The 12,553-nt window shown below is 45.3% G+C and overlaps 1 protein-coding gene across 2 annotated transcripts in view; it reads left to right on the forward strand.

Annotated features, from left to right (window-relative positions):
- The window catches only part of LOC129381969 (uncharacterized), an 85,722-nt gene that overhangs the window by 49,331 nt on the left and 23,838 nt on the right, over window positions 1-12,553 (forward strand). For both annotated transcript variants that reach the window (XM_055065279.2, XM_055065280.2), the window contains exon 5: window positions 3,297-3,598. In XM_055065279.2, coding sequence (XP_054921254.1) covers window positions 3,297-3,598 — 302 coding nt within the window. The remainder of the gene's footprint in view (window positions 1-3,296; window positions 3,599-12,553) is intronic.

Consider the following 12,553-nt stretch of genomic DNA (forward strand, 5'->3'; position numbering starts at 1 on the left):
TTTTCCAAGCCTGTTTGAACCCATATGAACAAATTGGTTCATGGAGCTCCAAACTGGTTCCAACAGTTAAATTTTTTTGCTCTGAAGTTGACCCTGAGCCAAACGATAAAGTGTGAACCTGAACCGAACCCGAAAAGAATTCAGACACTCTGGTCTGGATAAACAGGCCAAATTCAATATCTGTGTTGAAGATAACAGCATTTTTCTAGCTTCTAAAACAACCACAGAACTTTTTCATTGGACAAACATAACACTAACGAAAATGAGTACTTGGGAAACTGAAAATGGTTTGATTATTAATACCAGCAAAACAAACACAGTTGTGTTTAGTGCGAAGGTCTACCGGTGTTTCTTTACGGTGCTTCTAAGCAACCTATTTATGCCTGCTATTGCTTCGTGTATTAAACTTTTGTTTGTGATCATACTCTTTGTCTTTATTTCAGTTGTTTGTTCTTTTTGTATGCTGAAAAAATCTTTTTCACTTTTACTGTATATAGATAATTTACTGTATATTGTCACATTGCAGTGATGGTGAAGAACGACAGGGTATGAAAACTGCGAGGTACAAATTTATCTCTTAGTTGGGCAAACTTGTGCCCAGCAACACATGTACATTAAAACCTCGTTAATTCAGATAATTCGGACTCATCCTTTGGTCCCAGCAGGCATATGCATTATTTAGTGCAATGAACCTTTTGTGAATTCGGACGTATTTGGCCGCGCATCGGTAAATTCGGACAACTCTCAGAGCAATTGCCACAAATGTATGACACAAAAGAACATAAACTGCATCAGCGTCCACTGAAACGAAGTGGAGGAGCTCACATGGCCATACGCGAACTTTGCCAGAAATCATACGCGAATGACAGCAACGTCAGAATGCTTCGTGCCTATGTGTGCCATCAAAGCCTTTATTCTTGCGTTTACCACCACACTTAGCAACGCATTGGCCGGGTGCCTTCATGACTGCGTAGTCACCATGAACGCGTTAATAGCAGTCACGGTTTCGTCCGTGGTTAACAGCAAATGGTAGTTTCGTTTTGACTAACTGCCGACATACGCCGCGCCCCTTCAAAACCGCAAGGTCTCCGTCCAGATTGCATTGACAGTGGCCGCAGTTTCGTCTGCAATGGTTGTGGCAAACAGTAGTTTCATTTTTACTAAGTGCAAAGCTGTCGAGGATGAAGAGCACCGTTTACATCACAGTGGGCAACAATGGCGGTATAATCGAGATTTTGCAGGTGGCACTGAAAATCGTGTCTCAGCACCATGCGTGCTGGTGCGAGCGCTAAACAGTCACGAGATGAGAACTGCAGCTTCCGCATTGCTTTCGTGTAAAATAGAAACAGGATTTGCCGATCTATTCGGCAAATAAAAGCATGTGGACATAGTAAGCATTTGTTTAATGTTTTCTTGATACCCTCGTTAACTCGACATTCAATCAATTTGGACTTTTTTTTTTTCGGTCCTGCAGTGGAGGTCCAACTGTGCCATTTTGCTACAATTTGACTTGCCTGCTCTTGGCTGTGCCCACTCAAGTGCCATTTGCGCTGTCTGTGCATAAATGCGGTATTCTCGTGCTTTCATGGTAGTGTTTTCATTAGGGTTATGCACGCGGCACCTGCACAGTACTCGATAGTCAATGTGCAAGAACGTCTGAAATTTCGGGCACAAAAACCCATCGCCATCGGATTTGGCAGACTTTTTGCCATGACGGCAGGTCCGAGATGGCATTGATCAAAGCCACCCCTGCCACCATTTTGATTATCTCGCCACTTCGAACAGGCGCTCTCGCACACAGATCCCCTGGCAGCCATATCCACCACCGCGGCAAGGCTAGGCCTAGCTACTTCGACATTCGCTACCAAGCTTCTTGCTGCTCGGTGCTGTGTTTTTCATTAAAACAATTCGCCTCTGTTAGCAATGGCGTCAACTCCGCCTTTGTAATCCTCGCCAATGGCTTTGAAGCTCGGAAAGCACGATGCATTGCATAATGCCGGTTCCCAAAAGTTAGCTTTGCATCAGTACAGCAGTGTTATGCGGTGAAGTATATGTGTATCAAAAGTTACGATCTTACACCGAATTGACTGGTATCTATTCAGAGGCCACACTACACACGGGAAGCTGACAAACCATCTCACAATGAAAGTGAGTGTGCGGGATAGTACAAACGTTGTTCTCCACTGCCACTGCCATTTTTGCGACACACCGTACAGAGGCATCTTCGCACTGTTCATAGATGCATAGTCTTTTCTCAAGCTTCTAGCATTGTTATTGGGTGTAAAGGTCCACATTTTGTCTAGTGTTATGTTATGTGTTAAAGCATATCAAAGCACATCGGTCATTTGGAATGCGCATGAGACATTTGCCATCACTTTTTGTCTTGTGCCTGATGGCACAAATTGTTCTAGCACATTTGTAATTTCATGTCGCTGTTGGCTTTCTTCCTTGCTTCACTGTTAAGCAGTACTTACTAACTGCACAATAATAACAAGCTTCTTCAAAAAGACGAATTTTTCTGCTCCGAAGTGCTGGTGTAGCTGCTCCTAAACTGCTCCAGAATAACATTTTTCCTGTTCCAAAAATAGCCTTAAATCCTAAACTGGCTGAACCATCACTGAGTCCCATTAAATCCGAATTAATGAGGTCTTACTGTAACACTCAATCGTAACGATAGCAGTGAGCAAAGTCAGCGATTGCTAAAAATCAGAGCTATGGGTGAAGCGCATCATCGGCTTTTATACATTACTCAGCAAAGCTTCCAGCATAATTGCTGGTGCATTTGTGCCTTCCAGAAAGTACTACACAATTCACGTTGCACATACAATCAGATTAGACAAGGTGCGGAGATAGACAACGGATTGAACCATCGATAACTTTCGAGAGACTCTCTATACATGCAGGCGCGGCCTGTGCCAAGCAATAACGATTAACATTTGTTAGCCACTGCAAGGTGGTCACCGGAGAAAGAAACAAGTATACGTCAATATGATGTATAGCTAAACACTTTTGCTTTGCATATTTTTTGGTTTTAGAACTTTTTTTGCTTTTATTGTGCCAGTGACACACTCTACAGTGTTTTTTCACCTTTTCTTCATCGATTATGAGAATCGTGAATTGTAGTATAGATACTAACAACCTAAAATACTCCCTAACATTACTGCTGTTTGGGTCCTGTGTGTTCTTGGGGAAGCTGTTATTTCTGCTCCAACAATGTACTCGCGTAGTCTGGACAGCCACTGTGTTTGCACTTGGTTACAACAACAATAATGACATTCTTTTTATTTTTCTTGCAGAATCACTTTTTAATTTGCTTTCCAAATCAGTTGTCTTGGGGAAGACCCTTCAGCAACTGCTACTCGAACGAGAGAACCGTGATGAGAACAATCCGAGCAACAGAGACGGGACAAGTGTAGACGACAGCGAACTGCTACCCGAACAAGAAAACAGTCCCAGGAGCATTTCAAGAAAGGGCCACGAGAACATTCTACGGAAGGGACCCAGGAAGGGTCCTAGGAAGGGTCTCAAGAAGAGTCTTAGGAGGAGTCCCAGGAGTCCCAAAAGGAGCCCCAGCGGCATATGTGACGACTCATCCATGGTATGGATTGTTTCCTCTGTGTCGAGGTACTTTAACAATGAAACTACAAAACCTGTAGAGCTTTACAAGAACAGTTTTCAGCACAACTCATACTTGCCAACTTTTATTAATTTGCTGTCAAATGCTCATATCTTCAGAGCCATTCATGATCACTGTAGTGGTGAGAATAAATTTGTATATTTGTGTCTAATACCCCTGACACACGGGCAAAACTAAAGTCCTTTCCAGCAAACCCCTTCTGCTACTCTGAACGACCCTTTGCAGAAAGGAGTTGCGCCGATGACACACGGCACCGCACTGAACTTTTTTAGGTAGTTCCTCAGATGAACGCCGCAAGAAAAATAGCGCTGGCTGTTAAAGCCTCAAGAGAGCAAACATTCTTAAAAAGCTGCATATTTAATTACACTTAGCTACTGTAGAACCTAAAAATATTTTTTTTTCATTGTTGATGGCTAATAATGCTTATAGTCGTTTATTTTATTCGCGTTTTTGCGTTGTTAGCAGCCATTTAACTTGGTCCAGCAACTATGTGCAGCCGGTGTTCTGCTGTGCGTGCTGTTTATTCTGGTGATGCCCACGTTTCTGTCATCCTTTTTCACGTCTTTGTCGTCCCTTCCTTTGTGCGCACAGGCGTAACACGTATTATTCAATATGTTATTCCAACAACTGTGGTTTCTTCTAGGTATTTCCTGCGGGCGCTGATTGTGCAGTCTCCATCTCGCGACGCGAACACACCACATGCGCGCAGCAAATCGACGACGATACTGCCGGAATTCAATATGGCGGCACTAGCGACGTTATGCGAGCATTTGAGAGTATAGCTAGAGGAAATCTTCACTATTCGACAAATTGTATCGCTGCTAACAATTAAAACATTTTCGCAAGGTAAAACAAATACCTATGGGCACCGTAGTTGTGTGGCAGGTTTCCTTCTATTGACGAGTTGTGCACGCTGTGTGCGAGAGTAACTCCTTTTCCGCTCGAAAAGTAGTTGCGCGATCTCCTTTCCCGAAAAGGAACTCTGCCGTAAAGGAGATACTCCTTTGTCATGTGTCACTGCACTTGAACGCCTTTCCGGTAGATGTCCCCTTACCTAAAGGACTTTAGAGTGCCCGTGTGTCAGGGGTATAAGTTATGGGAAAAGCGAAGTCAATTGAACACGAGTGCAGTCGCCAACCTATGTTTCAGAGCCTGATTATTAATCTGCCACAGCAGTGCCAAGCATTGCTTTTGCGTAAATATTTATTAAAACTTCATGAATATTCAAATTTTTCTTGGGTAGAGATAATTCTGTCAGTGATTATAGAGTGGAGTGCCTGTTCAGTGCGTCTACAGAACAGTTGCGAATTCCTTAAAAATAATCGGCTTGTGTAATGAAACCATTTGTGTTTCTTTACCAAATTTTAGTATTTTGTGTCTGACCATGGTATTTTTCACACTTCAAGAAGGGACCAGGAGATCGCAGGGTGTCTACCAACCGGGAAAACCGGGAATTCTCAGGGATTTTGAGTAGTCTGGAAAAAGTCAGGGAAAACTCGGGGAATTTGGGCCTCTATCAGGGAAAATTAGCGGCAATTTTATTGAAAGGGTCGAAAGTCGCGGTAATGCTGGCTCGAGTAACAGACAGGAATCGTAATGAATCGTCTTTGACGCTCTGTCGTCGGCTGGAGGAGTTGCCAGTGTACAGTCAACGACCGACTTTCCGAATTCCGGATAATTTGGACGGCTTCGCGGCACCGCCACGTACCCCATAGAGTCAACGTATCAGAACGTGTGACATTTCCGACGCAAGAACTCTTCGCCGTCCGATTTTCCGGACGTTTTGCCGTGACCGCAGGTCCGAAACGGCAATAATCAAAGGCACCACCGCTGCCATTTTGATTACTTCGCCACCTCGAACCGGCACTCTCGCACGGAGATCCGCTGGCAGCCATTGCCGCCACTGCGGCAACGTTAGGCCTAGCTACTTCTATGTTCGCTATGAAGCTTCTTGCCGTTGGATGCCGAGTTTTTTATTGAAAGAATTAGCTGCTGTCAGCAATGGCACGGACTCCGCCTTTGTGGTCCTCGCGATTGGCTTAGAAACTTGGAAAACACGGTGCGTTGCATAATGCCGGTTCCTGAAAATTAGCTTCGCCTCTGTACAGAAATGTTACTTGGTGAAGCATACGCAAAAGTATTGCAGTGAAGCATAACAAGCGTGGGAAGGGGCTATTGCCACGGAACACAGTATGCATTCCTTATACAGGCGTGCACCCGGTATTTCCTGTCCCAGTACGAGCACCGAGATGCCTAATATGTGTACCGATAGGCCTTCGGAGCGTTTTCGAATGTGCCTGTGGCGGTTTGAGCCCCTAAAGGCACTAAATGACACGCATTTATTTTTTTTTCAGCTGGCCGATTTTTCAGACGTTTTCGCGGCCCCTGGGAGTTCGAAAAATCGGCCGTAGACTGTGCAACTGACCAAGATACTTCAAATGGTCTTTGGGGCGAACGAGTGGTGGAAGGAAAACAAGAACAGAAATGACCTACACATTGAGGAATAAACAGGAAAGGAAGCTTGCTGCCGCCGTTTTGAAGGAGCCAGCGCTCAAAAAATTAAGTTTTGGCTAATGCCGAGCTGCAAGTGTCTCTCATCCAAACCAAAATAAACTCGTTAAAGCAGTGAAACACAATACTCAAGAGTCGTGCGCGGGCTGAGAGTATGTCAGGACAGTTGAGGTTGACTTACGAGCTGTTGAGAGAGAATCTCAATTGTGACAGAGTTCGGGCCTAATACCACTGAGCTTGCTATCAGTTGATAGAAATAGCTCATATTCGAAAATATTTGCTTCTATATCCATCTCTTTTTATTCGTATTTGAGAATGTCCGGCTCCATTTGCAATCTTTTTTGAAGACATTTTATTTGCTGGCATTTTACTAACCCCCCTTCTATTAGATCTCTTTTTGAATAACATGAACACTACTCCTTAGTATTCAAATTAGATTAAGTCGGTTTTTTTAAATTTTTTTCTGTAGTTTACTAGAGAGTGACAGCATCGGGTGATATGGTTTCAGCCCGTCTTGACATAAAACATAGTTCTGCATCACTCAGGGAAATTTTCAATGGCACTCAGGGAAAACCTGGAAAACTCAGGGAATTTGGAAATGTCAACTTGGTAGACACCCTGAGATCGAGAACTCATCTCGTTGTTTAGTGCAGAATACTGAAATTTGCGGCATACACTGGAAATGGTATAAGAACCTTCAATGTAAATTTTGAAATGAATATCTTTTAGCAGGTATTGTTTCACAAGAAATTACACATTGGCTGCTTGTAAAAAGCCTAGCATGGCAGGGAAACATGCCAGTATGGCTGATTCACTTTCAATACTTGCACAGATGTGCAGTTTAGGGCAGGACAGTGCCATAATATTTTTTAACTACTTTTCAATTTTATATTCAGCATCACATGCACACTCCCATATAGCACCACATAGTCTGGCGTTGAAAAAATAATTTAAAAAACACAGAATCTGCATATTCCACAGAATCTGGGATTGTCTTGGCCTCAAGCTCATCTTGGGGAATACAATAAAACAGACAGAGTAAAAATCCGTCCAGCAGTTATCATACTACACTTTCTGCAAGCAGTATTGCAGACACGAAAAACACTTCTGGGAAAATGGGCCACAATGTTTAGGGAGCAGTTGACTTGCACAAAAATGTACCGGGACTATAATACTTGACATCCTTACCAATGAGTGAACTTTTAAGCTTCTGTTTCTCATTTCGCCAGGTTTGTGCATCTTTCTCATTTACCATGGATGCTTCTCTACTGCCCTGTGGGCCTAACATAGGCCCTGCTAGATGATTGTGACATTTTTACAGACAAGAAATATGCGAAATAGTGGAATCCCGTTTATATGTCCCCCCAGTTTTGCGATGACCAGAATTTTACGCTGGATTAGTGCAGTCCCTGCAAAGTCTATAGAAGCAGTGCATTAAACACCTCCGTCATCTGACGTAAGTGTATGCCTTACCTGTGTTATATGATATACCATGCGAAGCATGGGACCAAATGGCAGACAAAAAAACAAGAGCCGCTAGCCTCTTTTCGCACCGTCTCTTATTTCAGGATGGGACCCCTTCGCATGCGGAACGCTTGACCCCACTTGACTGGTTTGCTCAGGCACAGCTTTCTGCCCTGTGCCTTGTCTTGTCATTCGTTTCTCTCCCTCTCACCCCCCCAGCAGCCGCCCACGCCACCCACTGTGCTGAAATAGCACGTTTTTCTTTTCCACAATCACTTTCTCCCTCTCTTCTCGGTAGCATCGCCTCTTGTCGCACTGGAGAAGCATTCTAAGCATTCCAAGTTCTCACTCTCGCAGCAGCAGCAGCAGATCGCCAACCAGGTTGCGGTAAGAGGCTTAGGTTTTCGCATGTGTTCGTCATGATAGTTTAGTCAAGAAGTTTTGGGTTGTGTCGCACAACGACGACGCACTATGTCCCTAAAGTGAACAGTTCTGGGGCCGTATTCTGAAACGATCCACCGCGGCGATACTGCAGTGAAACCTCGTTAAACCGTAGTTGGACGGAGCTAAAAAAAAGTGCGTGCTGAACGGTAGTACTGATTAAATGAAATAGCATGAGGTCGCCCACTTACCTGCCAGAAACGGAACTCGGAGAAAGTGCGATGAAGGGCGAAAACATGCAGTATTTATTCACTTCGCATGACAAAAGTTATTTTCGTTCGATGCTGCAGCGGCCTAACAGCAACGACAGCGGCCGCAAACTTACTGAAGCTGCGAGCCAGCTTTTCAGCCAGCCCCTTCTCGGCATACACTCCCAAGGCAGATTCCTCGTTGGCATTGCATATTCTCCATGCATGGGCACGGTAGCGCTTCAGAAATCGTAAAACACCTTTTTCATTGCGGGGTGCTGTTCTCGTTGCAACGATTGCATTCATGAGGCTGACGTAGTGCGCAGCTTCTGCCACTGTCGGGCCTGAATAGCCCGTGCTGTCGCTTTCCATGTCATCCTCATCACTGTTGTTAGGCGACACTTTGGCAACAACAGAGGCAACGATGGCAAAAAGTTGAACCTTGTAGCCAACATCTTTTCGCAGTCGCAACAGCTCTGCCAAGCAACTTTAGATATAGATGTAGATCCTTGTGATCTGGCGAACTTTTCGCATTCCAAATGCCACACACCATAGTCAACTGTAGATCCCTGTCGCGTGCCAGCGTCGACTTCGTGCCATGTTTGATAGCAACGAACAGTGTCCAATTTTTCTTCTATGCTGAGCACCCAATGTTTTTTATCTGAGCTTCAGCGTGACACGAGTCCTAGCTTGCACGGTAGTGGTATGATGTTGATGTTGACATTGATATAGTTTCATGCGCAAACGCACAGGGCGCTTGGAGGCTGTTTTGGTCTCTGAGGCTAGTTGTTCTGCCGGGTCGCCCGATGGGGACGACGCATCGCCGTGACTGAGCGACAAAAACTGGAAATGCTATGTGTAAACTGATATATATGCACTAAGCTGGTACGGCTTATGCGGATACAGCACGCATTATGTTCAATGGCCACTGAGTCTGGGATTTGACTTTACTGCTTTTAAAACAAAACTACTGTTTAAGCAGGTACGGTTTAATGAGGTTTTACTGTGCCACCAGGGCGACATTATCGCCGAAGTGAATCGTTTCAGAATAAGGCCCCTGTTCGGTGATCACCTGGTCATCAAGGAGGGGAAAAAGCGGCATGGAGCCACGAAAGCTAGTGTTGTCCAGGACCTGAAGGTACCTGAATCTTCGCTCAAGATGATCCTGGCAAACAAAGCTATGATCTTGCAGAATGCAAACAAGTTCAGGCTCAAATGAAAGGCAGAAGAAGGTCAACACGAGAAGTTGGAAAAGGTACTCGTTAAGTGGCTGCATCAAGCACGGAGCTCTACAATCAATGTTGACGGCGCCATTCTCAAAGAAAAAGCTGACCTTGTGGCATTGCGTCTGGGTATCGAGGACTTCCAGGCATCGAACGGGTGGCTGGATTGTTTATAAAAAACGAAACAGGCTTGTGTACAGCCACTCCTGCGCAGAAAGCACTTCCGTGGCTGTTTTGATGGTGAACCAGTGGATGCAGTCGCTGCCGGAGATGATTGCAGCACGCAAGCCCTGCGATGTTTTCAACGCTGACAAGAGTGCCATTTTTTTACCACATGCAGCCTGAGAAAACACTTGCGTTGAAGGGTGACAGCTGTTATGGTGGCAAGCGAAGCGAGGAGCATTTGACATCACTATTCTGTGCCAACGAGGATGGTTCCAAGATGCTGCTGTGCAGGTACAACTTGAATAAAAAGGCGTGGATGATGTCCTCGCCCTTCACCAATTTTTTGCAGCAGCTCGACAACAAATGGCTGCTAAGGCGAGGAAGATAACTGCTTTTTGTGGACAATGCGCCGTGCCAACCACCAGATATGTCCAGCTTTAGAAATATAAAGGTTGTTATTTTCCGTCCAACTGTACAAGTCGGCTGCAGCCGCTGAATGCCGGCATCGTAATGTGCGTGAAGCAGGGCTACAGGAAGCGGTTAGTGCAGCGTCGGCTGGCGGCTATGGAGTGCAACGAATCGGAAAAGGTTTCTGTGTTCGGTGCCATGCATTTTATCACAGTTCATGGAACGCAGTGTCACAAAGCACAATTGCCAACTCGTTCGAACATTGTGGCATCAAGCGACAGAGTGCCTCCTCTGCTGGCAACGTGGCAACCTTGATCAACTGCACGCTTGAGGCCGATATAGGCTTTGGCGACGGCGATTTCGAGAATGTAAACCTCGCCACGACCTTCGCCGAATATGTTGAGGCCGACGACAATGTTGCTTTCTGTAGCGAGGTGTCGCTGGATGACGCCGTCGAGGAGGCATTGCCTTGTGCCAGCACCACTGTGACATTGAACGAGGACGTCGATGCTACGGATGCTGCTGTGCCTGTGCTTACCACATTCGCTGATGTGCTAGGACACATTGACGGCATCTGTAACTTCATCTGTTCACGCGACACCACAGAGGGCATCCTTTTGCACGTTGCCCAACTCGAGCGAAAGCACTTGCGTCTTGGGTCGAAGAAGGTGCAAAAAAAGATGAGATTCTTTTTTTTTAACTTAGCACTGGCTGGCGGGAATCGTGGCAGTGGATTGCGGTACAACGTTTGTTCAATGAAGTATGATTGGCACCTGTACCACAGTATTCCTTTTGCATTTACTTTTTAGGTGATTTGGGTTTCCAAGCTCTGCAGAGTATTAGCATTTACTTTTTAGGTGATTTCGGTTTCCAAGCCCTGCAGAGTATTAGTTTGCAGTTTACATTGACACTTCTCATACAATTTCTTCGCATGAAACAGCGTTTTTATAGGCATAATTTTTGTTGTTCGGACTTTATAACACTTGCATTTTACTTTATCACGGTCGGAGAAAGTCGTATAAGCGGGGTTCCAGTGTAGTGTAATGTTGGTTTGTAGGAGCTTTTCAATAATTCCTGGCAACCGTGTATGTTAAGGCGGCCATGTTAGAGAACAAGAAACTACAGCAGCATGGCAAAAGTAGTGCCGCCGTATCAGCGATCAGAGACATGCGTCTGGGACACACATTAACTAGTACAAACTGTGAACCATTTATAATGCTCGGTATCGTTCTCGTTTCAAAAGCTGCGAGTGCACCGTCTCCGTTAACAGTAACAGTAACATAAAGCACTTCTGGTCTCAGAACAGGGTCTAGGCTGCACGAAGCTGTGGTCGCACGGAGAGGCGCAGGAACAATCTCCAGTGCATCGTCTACAGTCTCCGAAGTAAAGTGATACCTCTGCGACGTCATCTAATACGTAGTCGACGGCTCAACAACACGAGGCACTAGTTTGCTTTGTGGTTGCTTTATTGCCAACGCAGTACGGGACTGTACAACGCATTAACCACTTGATTGGTCCAGCAGGATCCAGTCATCAGCTTGTCCACTTCTTGTGATAACCACCTACTCTGCCTGCTGTAATTTGCCTACTCTTTCTCTTCGTAGGAGGCAGAGTAGGCCTGAGCTTTTCTTTCTGAATGCAGGTCCACTTTTGAACTTGCTTTTCCTTAATTAAAACAAGTGTCAATTCACTTCTTGAGGCCAAACTACATGTACGCTTGCCGGCGAGCGAAAGCGTGTGCCCACACGCCTTGCGTGTGCTGCACCTCATGAGTAATGGTGGTTTGAGCACACAAGACGTGTGCATTCGTGCAACCTCTTGGCTCACATTTTTGCCATGGTAGACATTATTTGGTATTTTTGTGAGGCAGCCAGAGCACCAACATTTGTCTGGAGAAGGTAGACAGCTTTAGAATAGCACTCATTGCCTTACGTATGTTAAACACAAGCACGTTTATGGGTTGTTTCGATGTGCGTTCCTTCAGTGCTATTAGTTTAACGTACTGGAATGCAAATGCAAGGAAGACATTTGAAGACAACGCGCCATCTGGTGCCTCGTGTCAAACGTACCTAAGCCAAGACAATCGATTCGCAGCTATCTTGTTGGTATGTGAATGCATTTCGTTAGGCCCACGGATGCCAGAATCTCATAACCTCGCAGGCTTGAGCCAGTGCTCTCGCACGGCGATTAGCTGGCAGCCATGGCCACCACCGGAGCAAGACTGGGCCTAGCTGCTTTGATGTTTTTGGGTTGCAGCGTCATTGGCATGAAATCCTGTAACACTACGACGTTTCGCAGTCGTCAGATACATTGTTGTAGGCATAGAATGATCTTGTCGGCGTCATATCGGCCTAGTGTTAACGCGTGAAGTATGAGAAGTCGGGCATGCGCTGCCACCGCCAGCAAAAGAGGGCAAACATTTCAAGAATGCTTCATCTGCAACATGCTTATTGAAGTCTCTCCCTGAGTGACCTACGGGTTTTTCTATCTATATTTTCTTTCCACAGTCTATATTG

This window comes from Dermacentor andersoni, chromosome 10 (assembly GCF_023375885.2).
Source record: "Dermacentor andersoni chromosome 10, qqDerAnde1_hic_scaffold, whole genome shotgun sequence".
NCBI classification, from domain to species: Eukaryota; Metazoa; Arthropoda; class Arachnida; order Ixodida; family Ixodidae; genus Dermacentor; species Dermacentor andersoni.